Here is a 22,025-nt window from a genome sequence, read left to right as displayed (position 1 = left end):
CTGCTTCGTAGACCGAAAACACAAACAGACTAACGAAATGACTCAATCTCCCCCTCACATCTCCTCCCCTGCTCGGTTGCTGCCACTGCCTGAGGCACAACCACATGTTCGCAGATTGTACAACCTTTTAACCTTTTGAAAAGTTTTCAGCGTGCATATACGTATTGCACATTCCCCCCCCTTCCTACGTGGTTCACTTTCTTCTGTGTCTTTTAAGCTGTTTGGCGCACTTTGCTTCGCATTTCTCTTCAAACGGCACAAAGTTGAATTTACCTGACTAACACGAGGCTTGCATGTCTTGCAGGGAACATGCAGCCATATGTAAAGTGCTTAGTTAGCTATTTAGGTTCATTCACTACCCATTTACGTCCCAGTAAAACAGCATCTGTGCTTGTCCAGACACGATCAGGTAACAACAGGTGGCTACTTTACTGCTTCTGCTCATTTATACTTGTAAGCGGCTACTGCTACCAATGCTGTTGGTTCAGAAGCGGAAAACAATCAATGTTCTGTTTGGCATTAGACAATGATAACGTAGAGGTATTTTATCCAGCTCCACTGATATAATTTAAAAAGAGAGATTTTGTTCAAAATTCATGTCAGTAGTGATACAAAGACTAAATGTATTAATGGCAAGCTTGAGCAGTGTCTAAATTACAGTAATATTTAATGACTTCCTGCCACACTTCAGTAATGGTGTATGCTCATAAAAGGAGGTGTTTTACTATTTAGGTGTAATTGGGTGTTTGGGGGGAGGTAAAATAAGTGATTGTGGACCATCCTTGTTGAAGCGATTACATGAGTAAACCTTAATTTGCTTGAAGAACTGTATACTGTATTTGTTGTAAACAGCCTGTCCCCATTTGATAGGTCTCTTTGTGCTCACTCACAGTTAGATGAGAAAGGCATTAATAACACCAATTGTGAAACTGATATCTTTTTGGGTATTTCAACCAAATGGGTGATCCGCATATAAAGATGTGCATTTACTATGTGATCTTTAAAGTGATGCTCAGCCCACAGCTCAATTGGAAGACTAATATATATAAACTTCACAAGTCGGAATGAGAGGCAATATTGAATGCTTTCGTGTCATATGTAACTTCTGAGAGCGCAAACCTCTGCCAAGTGCCAAATATCCTTTTCGTCAGATATTGGCAGTTATGTGGATCAATGATCCTGATCATGGTACCATGATCCTTCACACTTTAAAGGCTTGTAAGGAATGTGTATCCCCATTAATAACAATACAGTAGGTCCAAATGCATGGGGACCCCCATTTTTTTCTCTCCAAAAAAATAATAAAGAAATGTGTAATCTGCATCCAATCCAGATTAATTTCTCCAATAATGAAAGATGGTGATTTTTAAATGTTTCAAACCTATCTAGACCCCAATCCCCTCCGAAATTTAATGGAATCTTCCATGGTTTAAGGTCTATTTTGTGGTTAAAATTTTGTTGTAATCAATAAAGTATTTTTGGCGTTATCCTGCTAAAAGACAAACAAATAGTTAAATGCTGGTGAAAATATTCCCTCCTTGGCGGAGATGATTAAAATCACTTAATGTAAAACGCATCATTGTGCAGGTTGCCAACTTCGACAAACCGTGACCCAAGTGGTTACTTCAGGAAGTTGGGCAATACATACATTACGTAATGCTGTCCAGACCTGCATTTTCCATCTACCATAATGTTCCTGGTTATTTTGGGAATCACGTCATAGAGTCCAAAGAACAGGATGAAGCATGACAAAGCCCTAAAATGTCAAATTGAATTGCTATTTCACCATGGTGATATATTGACCAGAAATACATGCGTAAATAGGTGTAGTCTTGATGTTACGAGAACATAATATGCAAACGTGATTGGTTGAAATCTCCAAAATGGTGATGCCCACATATTGAGGAACTAAAGTTAATATAATTGACTCCATATATATATATATATATATATATATATATATATATATATATTTTGCTTCACACAAATGAGTAACAAAGTTTTACTATTCAGCCTTAGAGCTGTCATCTTAAGTGCATCCATTCAATGGGTTGCGTATCACTTTAAATCCTCTCGTTCCGAGGCAAAATTCCATGCCTGGGAAGTTTCAAGGCTTAAAGTACAGGAGCGTTGGGGGGGAGGGGGAAATCACAGATGGACGATATGCACCAGGCAACCTTGAACCTCTTCTTTACATCCGTCCACTGCATTGCATTGCCTTTCTCTGCTAGTAAAAGTAAATAACTACAGGCATTTGAAAAGCTGCAGATTATATGAAATACATTTCTGACTTTTATATTTAAATGGGATGCAGATGCTGCTTTTGCCGTCTTTGTCAGATTTGGTGCCACACTGATTATTCCAATAGGAAGGCTTTGCTCTCTGTTCACACAGGTCTGGGATGCCGGATAGCGCCACCATCACAAAGGCTACAATTTACCAAATCTGGCTTCATACATTTTGATCTATTGCTCCTCTCAGCTGTTAGCATTTCATTTGAGCTGCAGGGAAGTTGAAAGGGTGAATGTTTCTTTTTTCTTTGCCTCTATCTCTTTCCTCCTCCCACTCTCCTTCTGCTCTTTCCTCAGTCGTCCCCTACCCTGCCCTTTTATTCTTTCATTTTTTGACACTCTTCTCCCTTTCTCTCGCTCCAACCTGGTTAAGTGCAGAACAAATTGAGTTTCAAGGCTTAGCAAATTTGTCTTTTACATTGAATATGAGGTCTTTTTACTTCGAATATGTGCTACAGCTCCAAATCGTAAGAGTGAGTATGAAGGACGGGTCAAAGAAGGCCTCTTTTATGGCACCGGCCTATAGGGGACAGTTGGATGAAGAGCGAAGGAGAGGAGAGGAAAAAAGATTAATAAATATGCCAAGGCCTCATTTTAATTGAACTTGAAGCATATGTTGCAAGTATGTACAATCCATCCCAGATGTTTACCGTGGCCATGTGCATAGCTCTTCCCAGTGCACCACAAGGCAACTATTAGCTGGATAACCTTTGTTCCATAGGCTAAATGGGGTATTACATGGGGAAAAATAGGGCACCTGTTTTTCATTGCACAGTGGACCCCTAGCAAGCTTTTTGCTTTGGATCACCACATGTGTTTTGACTCAACAGATTGTTGGGCAGACGTGAAAACTGTCTTTCTAGTGAGCAAGCGCTGATATTAGTCACTCAATCTCAATAAAAGTCCAGCATCTTGACTAATTGATAGAGATGGCTGAGTTGTTAAAGCACAAGCAGGTGGGCACATGAAGGATGACAAGATGCTCTACACGAACTCATCTTTTCACCCTTTTTATTTTGTTGCTTGATTTGTATCATTTATACTCAAACACCTTCATGGTGTGCATGGCATCAAAGTAGTTTTCTGGGTTTTATCCACTTATAATTTAAATTTGTACATAGTACTAGTACTAATAAGGGTTTTTAGTGATACAGTGGTCAATATTGCTTCTTCACAGCATTACAACAATGGTTTTGTGCCCCAGTATTTCTGTGCAGATTGCGTATTGTATCAAAGTATTTAGGCTGAAGGTCTTGGAAGTGCTACCTTACACTATTGAGTTTTTTCAGTTAGCAGTACAGGTTAGGTTAATTTCAGTGTCTTGCTAATCATTGGGGGGGGAAAAAGCGTACAAATGTTTTTTTGTTTCTTTTTTATTTAAACCTGTATTTAATCCCATCATACATCCTGTATTTACTTTTAGACTATAAGCAGGAATTGTCAGTCTCTCTTTTTGTCTTATTTGCAATGGAATTTTTGCACTTTAAATTGGAAAAAAAATTCTTATTTGTGTTATTTTTTAGTTATGTTCCATATTCTTACTAAGTTTTTCAACCCAGAGTAAGTATGTAAACATGTCCGGAGTTTGTCATTTTTCCCTTTCCAAAATATTGTATCGTTATCGTAAACCAACATCGTCTATTGTATCGTTAAATGCTGCAAAAGATGGACATGCTGAATAGCAAAGTGATGTTATTTGTGACTAATAGTGCTTTGAGCAAAGTTTAATTTAAATTCAATCATGTTTAAAGGTGAAAAGTCAAAATGTTCATCGGTAAAACATTATAATAATTCTGGCCACCAGCTGCTTATTTCCAATATTGACAAAGCGCTGGCTGCGTGGAATTTGCGGTATAATGTAGCTTGTAATGTCTCACTTCACCCGTGGGCACGTTGTCCATAACTGGCCCAGAGAGAGAGAGAGAGAGAGAGAGATTGAAGGAGAGGGGAGATTACCTTCACACGGTTGGCTGGTCACTGAAGCGCTTGTCCTCTGCTCAGCTAGGCTCTACTAGCCTCAGGAGCACCTGACATAGATAAGATACACACTGCAATCATGTCCTGCTCACAGGCTTACAGCTCAGTGAACTCCTCCTCTCTTTCTGCCACCATGTCTATCCATCAATATCTTGCTAATGCACACACGCCCGCACACACACCAGCACACTTTTCTTTCTACACGTAGTAATAAACACAGCCTTAGCATCTTCATATCTTTTTGCTTGTTGTTAAAAGGAAACCGATTTGGCAAGACATTCAACTCAGTCACAGAACAATGAGCTTAAGGCTATTTGTCACGAAGCATTTGTGGTAGTTATTTATAGGTATAATACATATAGGATTTAGAATATTTTCTATTAACCTCCTTTGAAGATTTATATATGATAAACATTATCAGTGTATCCAACCATTGCCAAGACACCACATTATTGCCCTTCTCATCTCATATAAACATGTACATCAGAGGTGCACACACTTTTTTTAGCTCGCGAGCTACTTCTACCATGGTCATCTTTTTACGATCTGTTGTGTTGGCGGGGTTATAATTGATAATTATTGGAATAATTGGAAATAATTACATTTGAATATTTACACTATTACAATTATTATTATTACTAATACAATTATTACATACGTATTCAATATTTGTATAATATTAAGGCAAGGCAAATGTATTTGTAAAAAAAAAAAAGAAGTGTAACAGAAAACATTTAACAGTGTAAAAATCAATAAGAACATTAAATCAGCAGTAAAAACATTAAAACTCTGCCTCTCAGTCATACGCAGTAGAGAAAAAGAGCCTTTAACTTGGATTTAAAAATGTTTACATTGCTTGCCGTTTGTTCCCCTTCCTTGTATTCAAATACAAAATAATGTTGGAACAGTAGCACTGAGTTTGATGAAAATATATTTTAAAAAAATGCAATAAAGAAAAATATTTTGGAAATGAAGTTTCATCATAACAGAACCAAAAGTGCGTGTGCGCGCGTGTGTGTGTGACGGTCAGCAGTTTGTTTCCAGCAGCATCTCGGATCATCTCACATAAAAACCACTCTTCGTGGTGCCAGTCAGTAGCACTTCTTTAGAAGAACTTCGATGTCAGTGTGAGCGGCTTTGGGGCTTTAGGAGGGTCTTCTTCTACTTATTATTAGAGGTTGTAAATGAACGGATTGTTGCGCTAGAATGAGGTCAACAGCTAAATTGTTTGGTTTCATTTCTGGTATACGTGACGGTGCCTTTCTTATTCATTTATGAGGTTCTTGCGGCCCACGTGCGCGATGGACACAAAATGCTTCCACGATTGACCGGTAAATCGCGATCGACGCATTGTGCACCCCTGATGTACTTGTATGCGCATACATTTCTGGACGTGTATGTGTTTATCACTCTATGACAAACAGAACACACTTCAGTGCACATACTGTATACGGATTTTTACACTGAAGAACATTTTACAAATTGCAAAGTTGCTTTTAAGGGGGCAGTCCATGGTGGAAACCGAGCAAGACCTTCTCTAAGGTCCACCCCCTTCCTGTCGAGGCTCTGTCCAAAGCCATGGCCCCACAAGCTTACCTGTAATCCCCCCGAACCAAAACAAATACTGAGCTGTCCAATAGAAAAACAAAAACCTCTGCTAGAGGCATGAAGGCATCTGATTGGTTCTCAGTTAGTCTTTACATGATTCCAGCTACTACAGAGGCTTTTATTTTTCTGAATCTGTAATGTATTGACTACTCCCAGGATGGGATGACTATTTCACCCAGAATAACAAAAAATACTTCTGAACAGGATTGTGGACTTCACCTTTAATTTGGAGACACTAGTTTCAAGGCGAGGGCCAGCATTATATACAAGCACACCAGAAATACACTATATAACAAATGTAATGCAATTTGGAACCCAAGCGTGATACCTGTATAGTAGCAGTGTAAACGTTAATCTTATACCTAATTGCATTACACACAAATTGTTGTTTTTTTTAACAATAATTGTTTATCTATAAAAAATCAAAACATCAATAGTCATATTCGATTATATTTATTGAGGATTTTCTCACAAATTTCCCATCCTCCAACATGGTCTACGCGACTATATTTGTCTGTACATGCAATAAACCAGATAAACAAAACAAAACAAAACACAAAAGTTAAACAATGCACTCAAAGTGAGATAAATTCTAATAAAAGAGGAAGAAAGTGGTTTAAATTTTTGTAACAGCTTTTAGAAGAAAATATGACAAATACATCCACTCCTCCCCTTTATGGAAGACTTAGTTCTTGGCAGGCTTGTGTCTTAGCCCATCTACAGTGAATGTGTAAGTTTTTAAGTTGAATATCTATGCACTGTAATGATGTAACTGACAATGGACTCTTACCTAAATCAATGCTAAATTGACCCCCCCCCCCCGCTATATGATAAGGCATTAATTCGGTGATGGAATTTCCTGTTGCTGTTTCCTTTCCACTAACAAACGACTTTTTATATCTAATAAGATCTTGCCAGAGGTACCTTGTCTTTCTTTCCTGATTGCAGCACAATCACAACATGGGACAGATAAGATTGTACGCGCTGGTCTTATAGTTGTTTGTTCTAAGTTTACTTAAGGGGACATAGGGAGGTATAGATATAATCCTGCCTGCCATTTTGACTTATCTAAGAATCTGAGATGTGTTCTTTTCTTTTTTTAAAAGCAGTTTTTCAGCTACTAGTCTTGTCATGTTTGTGTGTCTAACCAAGCAGGCGGCTTAGCTCTCTGTTGCATGTATTATTGATCAATATACGTTGCCTCAGTGAGGATGTTGTTAAAAAAAAAAAAAAAGTGGATGCTTTTATCAATATTTCTCCAAATAAAATTGAAAAACCTCTGCAACACCTTCATATGCTACACCAGCCCTCAGTTCTAGTCATGACACTGTGCTGATAGCATAGATACTCACAGCCTATAGTGTAATTGGACTAAAGAGACCTCTGGGAGTTGTATAAATGCCCTGAGGGAAAAAAAAAAAAAAAGTGTGAGTGTACTGCTGTTGATGAGAAGCCATTGAGCTTCTGGTACCGTGGGGTTGTTCTCAGGTATCGAGGGGTTTCAGCTGCTGAGGTGAATGGAACAAGAGAGACAGAGGAGAAGAGAAGGGAGGTGAAAAAGTTTGAACGTGCTCTTTTCTTCTTAGCGACTGTGAAGAATGAAAAGCGTCACGCTGTAAAAGACACTTTTGACTTTTCTGCTTCATTTTTCTTCCCATCTCACTGTCTTTTTTTTTTTTTTCCTTCGTTTCTCTGTTGTTCAGCAGAGATGCTGGTAGGAACTGCATTTTAATCATGTTTGGTTAATAGAGGGAGGAATGGAAACAGAAAGGAGGGTGAAAGAGGCAAGAAGGGTATTGTCTGCAATGTTTGTTTTTCCTCTATGCCTGTGCCTCACACACACACACACACACACACACACACACACACACACACACGCTACATCAACTGGATCATCTGTCATCATATTTATTACCCTAGATGCATTTATCTTTGCTTTGTCTTTTTTTTTGGCCTCCTGCTCATTGTTCCTCATCACTTCTTCACTTCCTTAATTTTTTTACCCTATATTTTCTAATCCATGTAAATCTTCCTTTTTGCTTTGAATACTATTAGATTGAATGCATTGCTGCTTTTTGCATTTCTACTCACACATACTGTCGCTCTCACATGACTAAACTAAGTGGTGAATTTGAAGCGAACAAAATGCACAAGGTTAATTTGACTATTAACTATTTTGCTTTTAAATTGAGTTGGAAAGAGAACATCTCACTGTAATTTATCCACAAGGACCCTAAACCAGGCCCCTGGGAGGACAGCAGAGATAGAAACCATATCCTTGAGGATATGTTGGCTTCCTGGCACTTTGAGTGGATACGAGCGATGGTGGTAAGTTGACGTGTGTGTGTGTGTGTGGCTCAGGCACCGGCACCAATGGGTGTGTGTTTTTGTCTCTGGGGTTTTCCTCTTGGTTCAACGTCTGTCCGGCAAAATGTGTCTGGCGTCCTGTCGGGGATTTGTGTACAATACCTGTTTCTTCTGTCCACGTCTCAATTAACACTGCACGATTGGCCACACCCCCACACCCAGCTGCCTGCGTCTGCTGTTGGAGGTGACGGGAAGCTTAAGCATGGACAGCTGCTCCTGTCTTCTTGTGTGACATCCCTGTCGTTACACTGTCAGGTGACAGGTGTAGATTTTAAGTGTGACTTTTAACTTTAAAGTGATAAAACTTTTGCACATGTTTCTGGACCTTTGGCATCAAATTAGTGGAAATTAGATCTACTAACGAAGTGGGTGAGGTTTTTAAAAATATATGTATTGTAATCTAAATGTTTATTTTTATTGTACTTGAAGGAGATTTAATTACTTTTGTTTAAAAGTTAGCTTACCTTCACTTCACAAATGTATTTTCTAGTAAGTTTTAGTGTCCCACGTGTGCGTCTGTGACATTTTTTAAATGTGCACGGTGGGCAGGCACACTAGTCATACTCAACTGCCCCATGATGCATTGCGAGCGGAATGTAAAATCGTACTGGGACCGGCTTCAAGCTAAAACTCAAACATGCCAGTTTCAAAACAAAAGCATCTCTTCTGGTCTTCCATTTTAGCTTTTGTAAATAGGGCTCTTGTTTTGAAGTGAACCGGACGTTTAGTTAGGAGCACAATGGCGGTTCTTCGAAAATCTCCGAAACATCGGCAGGAAATGTGTTTTCTGTGAGTTTTGTGGATCAAATGACCAGATGTTGATATTCCACTTTCTCGCTTAAAATGTTTTCAGAACATTCAAAGGTGATGAAACAAAGGAGATATTTAGCCTCAGTGTTCTTTCCAGTTTTTGCCATTATAGGTTTGAAATGCATCTTGGTATGACCAAGTATACTTCAGTGGAAATGGTCATCATCAGTCATCATCCATTCATACTTATATATATAGTAGACAGTATATACTCATTGAGTTTGTAGTGTATAGTACGGATTGTGCCATTGTGGTATTAACTGCATACTCAAATGTTTTGTGTGCTTTTTTTTTTAGTTGCTGTAAGAGAAGCAAAATCTCATATTGCCAGAGCAAATCCCACAGCTCATTATGCCTAATGCAACAATGTTGGCTCCCCAACTGTTATTGTTCTGAATACACACAAGTGGCTGAACCAACTGAACTTTTTGATTGATGAACTATGCATCAAAGGTTTGAATTCAGCGCTCGGTGCACTGTAGGTGAGGAGTTCTGCTGTGCTCTCATCCACCCAAAGTAACTCTCTCTGAGGCTCTCAACGAATGCGATGTTGAAGACGGCAAATCACTAAGCCCTCGCGGTCTCTCATTGGACAGAATGTGGAGCACAACACTTGACAGCAGTGTCATCTGAATTTGAAAGTCAAACATGTAAGAAGGCAGCCTGCACCTTTTCTTTTAACAAGAATCATAAATCTGTAATGAGCACAGAGACAATGCATATTTTATTTACTTTTTTTGAAGACGTGATCTCGTCACTTCACAGCGATGCACTCTCGTTCTCTTGTTTATTTCCCCCTGCTTCACAAACGAAGTTTAAGACGGTGGCTTCTACAGCTGTTTCTGTCTCTGAACTTTCATATATATATATATATATAATTAAAAGTATACTATAAGTATGCAAGTACTTCAGATCAGATTTATCTAATTAATCCAGAAAATCTATAGCTATAAGACAGGGTTGGCGTCAATTACAATTGTAATCCTGTAATTGACAATTAATTACAATGATGGCAACATTATAATTGTAATTTAAAAATCTGTTGCTGTCGTAATCATACTGAAATTATAATTGACCTTAGATAATTGATTTTGTAATTGTAATTGCCATGGAAATTCTATTTAAAAAAAAATGTCAATTATTATTTAACACAAAACTGGGGAACCATGTTACAGTTTCTGTATGGTTTTATACAAATGTAGTTAACAATTATGAAAATATGTTTCATATCAAGCTTTCCCACATTTTACCATTGAAAAAAATTTCACACCAAAAATATTAAAACCTATATTTTCATTGATTAGGAAACTTAACAAGGTAATCAATAGGTAGGAAAGAAATTGGATGATAGATTGTTTTTAGTGTATTTTACAGCTGATTTGGAACCAGTTATCCTAAGAAATGCTAACAGAAAGCTAACACAAAAAGAAGGATTGCCTTTATTAGGTTAATTATTTGACGCTCAGTAATTGTGATTAATTGTAATTTTAGAAATTGAGAATGTAATTTGACTTTCTGAGGATAAAAAATTATTGTAATTTAATTGTAATTGGAAAAAATGCTGGTAACTATAACATGGGTATAACATAATTGTAACTGAAAAATGTAATTGAATCCAACCCTGATATAAGATATGTTTAACATGGGATCTTTAATGAGTCTATCAACAAATGTTTCACATATTAATAAAATAAACTAATATTTCAAATTAATTGTTTGACTGATCTAAAGTCATAGATACATAATGTGATAAACTTAATGTGGAATTTTTAATTTAGGGTTTTAATGTTTAAACAGTTTATAGAGAGAGTTTCATTTTTCTCATCCCAGACAGAGGAACAGAAATACTCTTAAAAAAAAAAAAAAATAAAAAAATAAGAACAGCAGATTAAATTGATAAACCAGGCCAACAAAGGACTAAAGTATTGCTCCATTTATCACCCTCAGCCAGGGCGTGTCCTCAGAAGGACAAGGAAAGGAGAGAGCAGAAGCAGGGGAGCAGAGGTGAAGCAGGGAGGGGGTGCCGGCCGGGGTGATAGGGTGTGGGTGGTGTATATGAAAAGCAGAAGTTCTTGTGATGGTAGACATTATGCATTTGTGTGTGAACGTGTGAATGTGTGTTTGACCTTGAGCCTGATGGAGTGGCTGGTTTGCTGAAGGTGATGAGAGCCCCCAATGGGAAGTTGGGTAAAGGTGATCACGGGCAAAGAACCCTCTGCCAACCAGATACATTAAAGACACACAACACACATACACGATCAACAACTCTAATTAGGATAGAAAGCAAAGGCCAACGCAATCTGTCATTGTGTCATCCTTGATTGTGTTTCTGGAGATCAAACATACACCATCCTTATTTCAACTTGCAACTCACTTAAACTTTTGTTCTTTTTTTTTACACTTTAGATTTTTATGATATTTTCCACATATATACATGAACATAAAACAAGCATGGCATCATGTCTTAGTGTACACAGGGGTTTACAGTTTATATTGGTGTTCTTCATTATTTCTTAATTCTTTGTGTCAAACTCACTTCCAGTAAGGGGCCATTTACAGCCCAGTCTGATCTTGAGCCGAGCTAGAAAAATACAGATTTCTTTGAGATAAAAAGTGCAATCAGATCATTATTGTGCCCTAAATCACTCTTCACTTTGGACGATGTATGTGATTGACTTTTTTGAACATCCTTAATGCATAATGCAATAATATTCATGTATAGTATTTGACCTTAAGGATTGTTGAATTTGCATCATTTAAAAAAAAAAAAAAAAAAAAGTGCTAATTGTCAGAATTTCTACATGACTATTTGTGAGAAATATTCAGTTTTGGGGGAAAATCTTAGTTATACCAAAAGTTTGTGGTGAAATCCTTAATAAATTAACTTTTTATTTTTTTGGTTTTTATTTCTGTGTATTGGGGGTGTAGCCTGACTCTCGCTACCATTACAAAATCAATTAAAACAAACAGATATTTCATATTTCAATATCATCTGTGTGCCACATATTAACATCCTGCCATGTTTTATTTTACACTTTAGTTTTTACTGAGCTGACACAGAATGAGTGGCGGAATAAGAGATGGAATGAGCAATGGGCAGCAGCCACAGCCTATGAAGGACATCCAAACTGTGTGATTGGAGGTCAATTAATGATTAATTCTACTCTTTTTTACCAAGTATGTAGGCTAAGTCTTTAGTGACCTTAAAGATCAACTTTTGTTTTTTAGCATAATGCAATTTGTCCTAAACTAGCTCTAAATTAGTCATTTACACATTGTACGTCATTGTTGAATATTATAAACTGTGTGTGTCAGGACTTTCATGGCAACCTTTTTTTTCCCGCCCTCTGTTTATCCAAACAACTTGCATTACTTCAAGTTTCTTGTCACACTCGGCAGATCCAAACAATGATGCAAACCCAGGACATAACCACAAAAGATCAACTTATTGTCTTCAAATGCCAAGGAAGCAATTAAAACACGCAACTCTCAGCCAACAAAGGACTCGCACTCACCAAGTATTTCCGCTACAGACCCGATGAGAGTTAATTGATGTCAAAGAGTGTTGCCTTCACGGTAAACATTTCATGAAGTCAACAAACTGTCTCAATGCAGTTTGGCTTCAATACAGACTTGTGCACTTCTCTACAGTTTTCACCATGAACCCGCATCACAGTTTAGACACTGTGAACTTTTGCTGTAAAGCAAACTTTGGTATATAACAGGAGCGACTGATCTATGGGAGAAATACAAGGCTTCTTTCTATACACTTATACACCATATGTTTTTTCACACCAAGTAATGAGTGACTGACAGAGGTGAAAATAACAGATTACAAGTACTCCTGTTAATGTAACTGAGTTGCTTTCATGGGTACTTTATGATATTTTTCAATGAGTAATTTTACTTGTACTTTACTTGTACTATCGCTGTCTCGCTTTGAACAAGCCATCATTGAATTTATGTATTTTTGACTTACTTTGTACAGTTCTAGATGAATTTGGAGTTTTGTTGATCTCCATTTACGCTCAGCTCTCCTGCAGTCAGATTTCAAATTCAGCATTATCTCAGTCCTCCTCCAAGGTGTTTTCTGTGTGTTTGGTTTTCTCTTAGTTTTGATTGGAGCCACCACATCTATGACATTTGTATTAAACTCATCCAAGAGATCAGCTGTCTCAGCACTCAAGATTGGCGTCATCGCTATGGTTTCCATAAACTGCTTTCTAAAGTATTCTTCTTAAAAAAAAATAAATAAAGATTTGGGGAAAAGTTTTATTGATGACTGAATGATTGATGACATTTCCACCACTTGTGCAATGATAACAGCAAAAACTGGGAATTGTACCTAAATTAAAATGTACAGCTCCCACAAGAATATGTTTAATTTAAAAAATAATAATCTTTTGTTTTTGTTTTTCTGCTTTAATATCCTGGTATTGGTGAATGGTTTTCATAGGTCCTACCATATAATCATTGTCATCACTCATTATTTGAATGTGGCAAATGGGTGTGAGCACAGGGAAGTGTATACACCACACAGTGTATTTGTATAGGTTCAATCCTGTTTTACAACTGATGAAACGATCCAAAATTAGCTGTGTAGTGTTTTGGCTGAGTGGCTAATTTATTGCACATTTTAGTGCGCTGACAATCCCTGAAGAATGTCAGCGCAACACATTGCAGATGGACTCACGGTTGCAGTTTAATGATACCTGTGATGCTAAACACTGGAGGCAGGTTTATTACATTGTCTGCCTGAATGAGTCAAGCCATGCAGCTCCATCCATCAAAGCACTGTTGTCACAAGTGCTGGGATTTGTAGCATACTTCAAGCATTAACATAACTTGCATCTGTAGCCAAGTTGAAGCCAAAGACGGCACTGGTTTGATTTTATTAGCCTTGCCTTTGGGTCTCTAAACAAACCCACTTAGATTTCCTGTCAGGCACAGGAGAAGGTAGATTGAAACATAGATCACCTGTAATGACCTCCCTCCTCTTCCTGAGACTACAAGGTGATCAAGACACTTAAGCCATGTTCTCATTCCATATTACTTGTGAGCTGAGGTTTAACATCCATCACATCACATTAAAACCCATTGAAAGCTTATAGGAACAATGTTGCCTGTTATTGTCTATAGCAGGGGTCCTCAAGGGCCACTATCCAGCATGTTTTAGATGTTTCCCTCTTCCAACACACCTGATTCAAATGATGAACTCATCATCAAGCGCTGTAGAAGCCTGATTACGATCCTGGTCATTTCAATCAGGTGTGTTGGAAGAGGGAATCTCGAACATGCTGGATAGTGGCCCTTGAGGACCAGGATTGGGGACCCTTGGTCTATAGTGTTTACATATTTGAGTCAATAGCTGTGTTTATATTACACTTGGAAATGCATAAATAATAAAAAACTGGTAATGGAACTACCTGAATTAAAAAAAAAAACATTTAAATATCATGAAAAAGTTTGTACGCTTTCATGAGGAAGAATTTTAGATGTTTCGATATTTAAATGTGTCGCAAAAGCGCAATGGAATTTTTTTTTTCCCACAAATAGATGTCATAGAATGTGACGTACCTGGTCACATGACCATCACATCACATGCAAAAAACTGCAAAATTATGGACGCCTTACACACCATGGTGCTATGGCAGTTCAGATCTAGCTGGCCGATAATACATGGCGCGGCATGTGTAAACAGAAGAGGGGACCGGGACATATAGATGGGAAACAACAAAGGAATACAGAGTTTTATAAGAAGGTTTGGAGCGTCCATCTTCCTGCAGCAAAGTCTTGCGGGATGAGATTTCATGGGAGTGTACCAGGCTCCTTTCCAAAACAACCTTAAAGGTCCAGTATTGTGCTATTTTTCACTCATCTCCATTTGTTCTAAGAACCCCAAAAACATAGTATTTGAGGTTTTTTCTCCCAAACTCGCCTGTTTTCCACAGTTGTTGCCCTCTGAAAAATCAGTTTCATGACGCTTCTAAAAACGGGCTGTTTTGGGCCCTTCATGCATATGCATGAATGGGCGTGTCTATAGACACTGACTTAACACAACATTTTTAATACCATAGTGATTTTCTTATGCTATGTACACACTCTTGTTATTGTTTTCAGCCAAAAAACTGCACATTACAGTAAAACACATGGCTATTTAAGCAGTTATTGTGATTGTGAGTCCGACAAAAGCTTCTCCACGGTGTGTGTTTATCACAACAGCAGCGGAGTTAATCAGCTGTTTCAAACACTCACCGGAGCTGCTACGTCGCTTTCTTGTCATCCTCTCCTCTTCTTATTACCGGAATAGTCCATTCAAGATGATAATCCACTGTTTTGTCTGACCGCTGCATCTCATTGGGTCACAAACACGTCAGATCATGTCAAAGACGATACAAGGCGATATAACGGGTACTAAAAATGGAACTGATTGTAACTGCTCTGGGAGCTACTCCGTGGCTGCCCACTGCTTCCCAGGGAGAGGTTAAATGCAGAAAACACATTGTGTGTATGTAGCTTTACATATGACAATAAATTATAATGTATACTCTATTTTAAACCGCAGTGTTTGTTTTACCTGTGAGGTAGTTTGAGAGAGAGGAGCTCACATTTTTATATAGGGGAGAAGGAGCCAGGATTGTCAGGTGGAGGATCTTCTGCGATCTGACGTCACATGGCGAGAAAAATCCAACTCGCTCATTTGGAGCTGACTTTTTACAAATTGTGGAAAAACAAGAGAGGGAGGAAACAGAACTTTTTCAACTTTGTCCCTCTGAATGAGGCTAAAGGAATGTATATCACTGTAGCAAAACCATTATAAAGTCAATTTTTCCTAATACTGCCCCTTTTTGAAATACGTTCAAAGCTCAATTATACATTGTCAACATTTAGAAATATCGCTTTTATTTAGCAAAAATCTGTAATGGAAACCCAGCTAATGATTCAAATATTTTTCAATCAAACGAAGTGTAATCCAACAAATGGATGGTTTATCTCACCCTGGGACCCACATTTTGCAACGGTCATTAAATTGCGACCCGCTTTTTTTTTTTTAGAATTCAACCAACCGAATATAGCTTTTCAAAAATAGTTGTTGAAAACACACATATATAGTTTTTCTAGGTTAATTTTCAAATAAAACACAAATCCAACATGGTAGACAGGTATTTATTTTTTTTGACCAGCTGTCCGTGACCCACACAGTTGAGAATTGCTGCTTTATACGTTGTTTTTGTGCTTTTTAGTTGTGATGATGAAAAAAGCTTTGTAAGAGTCAGAACTCTCTTGTGTGTGCTTGCGATCGTTTGTATCCAAACACACCACATCCAGGTGTGTGGCTCAACCTTATCTGATAGCTGTAGGGTGTGTGTGTTTGTGTGCATATTAGGTTCCATTATAAGAACAGGTTGCCTGACTCCATATGTGCGCAGTGTGCAGGAAAGCTGGGAAAACAAGGTTCGCCGTGGCCCTCTGTGTTATTGCTACCTCCCGCTTTCCCAAGGCATGTTTGAAGACAGGAAATAGGAGTCAGACCTCAGTCCGAAGGGCATGTGGCAATGGTTTATACTCCAGTGACCTCTGACCTGTTCGCTCCGCCCCCGCTCACTCTCTCACACCACTCCCAAGGCCCTTAACGCTATCCCCTGTGTCCAGGATTGAAATTAAAATGTGACCCAGCTCAGTCCAGCTCTGGGTAACCAAGACCAGCTCAATAGACAGAATAGCTCTGGGATGTGTTTGAGCGAGCAATGTAAAACAGATGGACTCGCAGCAGAGGGCTGAGAAAGGGAGGAAAGGAAAGAAGTTTTGTAAAATATTTGCAAAGAAAAATAACCCTGAGTGAATGTCTAATTATATCTATTCATCTTGTGTGGTTTTGCAGGAGAGGCCATGTGGTTAATTTTTCACATTATCTGATCCTGGATTAAGCTGAGTGGTGAGGTTTAGTATTGAGCTATGGTTTGGGTCTCACTGGGAGGGTTGTGGTTAGGTAGTAGTGTAGTGAAGGTCTCGGAGGTCCTGAAGGTTTGACATTATTCACTATCACCTCGGGCTTCAAAGCTATAGGTGAAACTCTAAGCTGCACTGTAAAGGATGCCATCAGGCTAAAATCACTGCTATGATTTTTAACGTGGGGCTTGTGGAGCACAATGTGTGGTCACAACACAATACCTCAAGGATCAGTAATGCGGTCTTCAAGGCAACTCAGAATTCTGACTTTTTCCTCCTACTCCCAAAATCTCATGTCTTTATTGTAAATATCGGTCAGCCATGTTTTGGAGATACTTTAACATGCTGGAATGCTTTGAAGACATAGATCTGATTTTTTTTACTTGGAAATGCTGATTTATGGGTTGTGTTGAACGCTGCTTTAGTAGTACAATTATAGGCCATATATGAAGTGCTAATTGCTCCTCTAGGTAGTGCAAATATGTTTAAAATTTTATATAGTGCCCCTTTAAGTCAGTTAGAGATAAAAAGTTGAAATCTTCTTGAAATATTTCTTACTAAAAACAATTTAGGTGTCAATTTTCTTAATTAAATTGTTAATACACTTTACTTTCTTCCCTGTCATCTTCCGAGCATGCCCTCCAACCACCTCTTGGCAAGACTAATGTGTGTTGATGTCTTCTCTCAGCCAATGGTTTTCAATCATTCTCTTGTCACCTCATTCTGTCCAGATCTGTCCTGCTTCTGCCTGTCAGTCTGAAGACAGCTTGTTGACTGTTGCATGACTTTGCTGATTCTTTACCGTATTTTTACTGCAACAGCTCAGACGTTCTGCAGGCTTGGATCTTCTGCCTAATTTGTGGTTTCCAATTATCATAACCATTGAAAGTGAAGAAGGAAGAGCTTGTCACTGTTGGTGACAGCATGATTAGGAATGATAATGATGTCACAGCTAGTGACATCATCACACTGTGTACAAAAAGAGGGTTCTGCTTCTGCTGGGGTGTCCTGGCTGCCTTGGTAGGATCAACAAATGCTAAGAGAAAGCGCGAGCCCAAAGACTGATGCAGCCAATGAGTTTTCCTTTGAATTCTCCCTTTCTATCCACCTTTTTTCATTTCTCTGTGTAAGCATTTGGAAGGAGAAAAAGTACTGCCAACTCTATATCTCTATTACTGTCTCGAAATAAAGCACTTTGTCACTTGATGCCGCATATAAGCAGTGACTTGGCTCGTCACTCTAAGTCTTTGACACCATTTAAAGTGTATTGTTTTCACAAAGATGTCTGTATCCAGACCCTGTTATTTTTCTCTCTCCTATTATCCCTGCTGTGGCTCAATTTTTTTTTTCTTCACCCCTTCTTTCTTGCATTCCTTTCTCCCGTTTGCGTACATCTCTATCTGTCCCCATGCAGGATTCGGAGAGAAAGGGCTTCATGAACAAGCTTTATGCCATTCAGGACGTGTGCATCAGCGTGCAGAATGCACTGGATGAAGTGGCCTCCTATGGCGAGAGGATAAAAAAGTAAGTCCTAAACCCACTGCTCGGCGCTTGGCCCGCTCTGCACGTCCTGGTGCTTTTTTTGCCTCACTGTGCCAAGATGACTCGCTTCTCTTTGCCAGCCAGTATAACTTAGTGCTGCTCTCAGGAAACACTGCCAGTGTGACACCCAACCCAGAGGCACAAACACAAAGGCTGTCTGTCTTTCTGTTGGTTACATCTTGCTTAACCTTGGGAGATATCTTAACTGATCCTGTACAGAATGCACGTCACTGCATGTGTACCCATGTACAAAGGCCTTTATTGCACACTATTGCATCCTAATCACTATAGATGGATAGAAAAAGTGAGACAATTCAAATAAACTAACAGCCAATTCAGCCATTGTTTTAAATTTAAACTTTACCTTCCAGGTTTGATTAAAAAAAAATGGAAAAAATTATATGGTGTACCCAAAGTTTGCGATAGACTTTACTGTTGCCTGTCATTTTGACTGATGGGAATTTAAAAAAAAAAAAATCATAATCTGTTTTTAGCCGATATGTTTATAGTTCTAATAATGAAATCTTTAATGGCATTTAATTTTCATTCATTTTCAACAGAGAATCTATGTGTGTAATCAAATCAAAGCTATTGACATAAGGTTTGATGTTGTTTGGATGCTGAATCCGTGCTCTGCTGCTACACCACAGAATGCAATTACAAGCCCCACTTCTGCCAAAGTTTGAAATCAGGGAACATTCCTCCAAGTGAAATGATCAGAACAATGGGTTTCATGATTCCTCAAGCACTCGCTTCAGTAGCAGGAAATACTGCAGCATTTAAGTCCAATTTTTTACATTTATGTTTTAACACCATCTTACTGTATGGAGAGAAAAGAAAAATCATACTGATACCTGGTAATAAAAGTGCCAAACCATAATCATTTTGTTTGTAATTTTTAATGAAACATACAATTTTCACTTCCGCACAGCATCTGTTTTTTGGTCAGGCCACTGGATTCGTCACAACACATGACTATGACTACTATGGTAAATAGATGTTGTGAGGACTTCTGTGCCTGACCAAATGTTGGCTCTCTGTAAATGAGGAAACTCATTTTGCAAAAGTAGCAATTAGCTACACAGTATGAAGTCATCTGTGTAACGACAATAATGATGATGCTAACTAACTCCATAGGCCTCGTCAGTGTGAGCAATCGACACTACAGTGAAAGAGCATCTAGGCGTGTCACAACCCATATATGGTTATCCTCCGAAAGGCAGGCCGGCAACGCTCAAGGGCAACATTCAAATACAAAATGTAACGTAAAGACAGACATAACGTAAAATATGTTGTGGTATTTAGGGTGTGTTGTTGCATTTAGCATTATTAAAAATGGGACTTTAATATATTCACTCCCTTCTAAGTTGTCAGGGGTGTGGATTGCAAAGTGATCAAAATGACAGATGGCTTTCAGATTTTTGTCACTGTTTTTTTACGTCAACAATGGAAGGTAATGGGTTAACGTGACCCCTGGGTGTACCTGACTTGATTAATATTTAAATTTAGCAAAAATGTAAACCAAAAAGTAAGCGATAATGATTTTCTCTTTGCAGCACATTTAACTGGACCGTGCCTTTCTTAAGCTGGCTAGCCATTGTGGCTCTCGGCGTGGCCACCATCATCATATATTTCATACCTCTGCGATACATTGTGCTAGCTTGGGGTGAGCTAATGTCATATTCTATCTTTTTTTTTTTTTTGTCAAAACTAATATAGTAAATGTACAGATATTTAAGACCGTCTCTTTGGTTTTCTCTCTACAGGTGTGAATAAATTCACCAAGAAGCTGCGCGACCCGTACACCATTGATAACAATGAACTACTAGACTTTCTTTCCAGAGTGCCCTCAGATGTACAAGTGGTGGGTAAAGATCGTTTATCTCCACATTCTATGGTCTTCACTCATTTTGTTTAATTCACTATGTTTTGAACCTTTTCTACCTTTTCTCAACATCTGGTTCCACACTCTGACGTTAGCTAAACTGTCTCTCCACTTTTTGAGCCCTGCAGATGTCTACTCTAATTACTCCAATTCTGTTTTCTGTGTTTTTGTATTAATAGTTTCCTCGTCTAATTCAATTTCCACATGCAAGGCTGGAACTGTGTAGAAAGATAACAAGGTTAAGTGAGTGTAGTGCCCAGCACGTAACTAGGTTGATTGACTCCATGCACATACTCACACACACAATTACAGTTAGTCGTTGTTTCCCCAGCTATGCTTGTAATTGGAACAAAGTGTAAACCATCGGTTAACCAGCCCCACGCGGCTTTGCGTTTACATTAACCATGAGATTAGATTAACTTTGTGGCATAGCAAAGTGTACAGATGTTTGATTAGTGAAATATTGTTTAGTTTTGTGTGTGTGCGCGCGCGTGTTTGTCCAGTGTAACACACTATGCTCCCCAAGACAAAGAGCAGCTTAAAATGCAATTAAGCCACCGCGTGTGAAAGTAGTTGAATTATCTGACACCAATGGTGTCCATCGTGGCTGTTAACCCCTGCTAAGCTTTATGTACACACACATACACACACACACACACACTCACATAAACGTGTGCACGTAGATACACAAACACATAAGTGACCCAGGGCCTCTGATGCCACCAATTCTTTTCCCACATCCGTGCTGACAGACTTCCTCTTTGATCGCTCGTTACTTTCCACGTCTTTCATCTTTACAGGGTCATAATCCTTGCGCCCCTGCACACCTCTGCCAGCCCCTCGTGTTCTCCCCCTTTTGGCCCCCTTGCAGTTTTACAGGTTTTTAGTTTACGGGAGCCTGCTGCAGCAGCAGGCATAGGCCAACTAGCCGTCTTCTTAAATGAGCCCAAGCTGTCCCCTCTGGTGAAGCGCTGCCACCTTATACACCTGGAGCGGGGTGGAGTGGAGCAGTGGACAAGGCCCACGCCCGGCAGGTACGAGGCCTTTACAAGGCACCTAATGAGCGCCTGCTGACTGGGGAAGTAGGGGGCTGCTCTGGTCTGGTTCCTGGGCTGTTTTTGGAGCTGTGCCTATTGTATAAGTGGAGCTCTTACTGCTACTGTAACTGTTATTACTGCAGCTGTCGGCATGTAATTGTTCTCATGGTTATGTGGAGTTTCAAAGCTCAGATCAGAAGCATGAATTAATACAAATCAGACAAGGGGACACAATTACTTTAAGAGGAATAAAAATACTAATGAGTATTTGTATTCATAATTCGTAATATTCAAAAAAAGTTGTTGACCAGGGTTGGGGTTAATTACATTTTTAAACTACAATTGCGTCTTCAATTATCCATATTCAATTCCAACTCAAATACAGTTACAGTGATCAGCATTTTTTCCAATTACGATTAATATTACAATTATGTTTCTATTGTAATCAATTAGAATTGCGTTCTCCATTATTACAGTTCAATTACAATTACTAAGCCTTCCATAAATAAGCCCATAAATCTTAACCTTCCTCGTGTGTTAGCGTTCTGTTCGCATCTC

At 38.7% G+C, this 22,025-nt stretch overlaps 1 protein-coding gene across 5 annotated transcripts in view; it reads left to right on the top strand.

Moving 5' to 3' along the window:
• mctp1a (multiple C2 domains, transmembrane 1a) overlaps positions 1–22,025 on the top strand; it is a 151,877-nt gene that overhangs the window by 118,085 nt on the left and 11,767 nt on the right. For 4 of the 5 annotated variants that reach the window (XM_028457220.1, XM_028457222.1, XM_028457219.1 and 1 more), the window contains 4 exons: positions 8,106–8,204; positions 18,418–18,527; positions 20,102–20,211; positions 20,312–20,409. In XM_028457220.1, coding sequence (XP_028313021.1) covers positions 8,106–8,204; positions 18,418–18,527; positions 20,102–20,211; positions 20,312–20,409 — 417 coding nt within the window. The remainder of the gene's footprint in view (positions 1–8,105; positions 8,205–18,417; positions 18,528–20,101; positions 20,212–20,311; positions 20,410–22,025) is intronic. The other variant, XM_028457221.1, reaches the window with a different exon arrangement.

Source organism: Gouania willdenowi, chromosome 9 (assembly GCF_900634775.1).
Source record: "Gouania willdenowi chromosome 9, fGouWil2.1, whole genome shotgun sequence".
In the NCBI taxonomy this organism is placed as follows: Eukaryota; Metazoa; Chordata; class Actinopteri; order Blenniiformes; family Gobiesocidae; genus Gouania; species Gouania willdenowi.
This window is presented reverse-complemented; position numbering and strand designations above follow the sequence as displayed.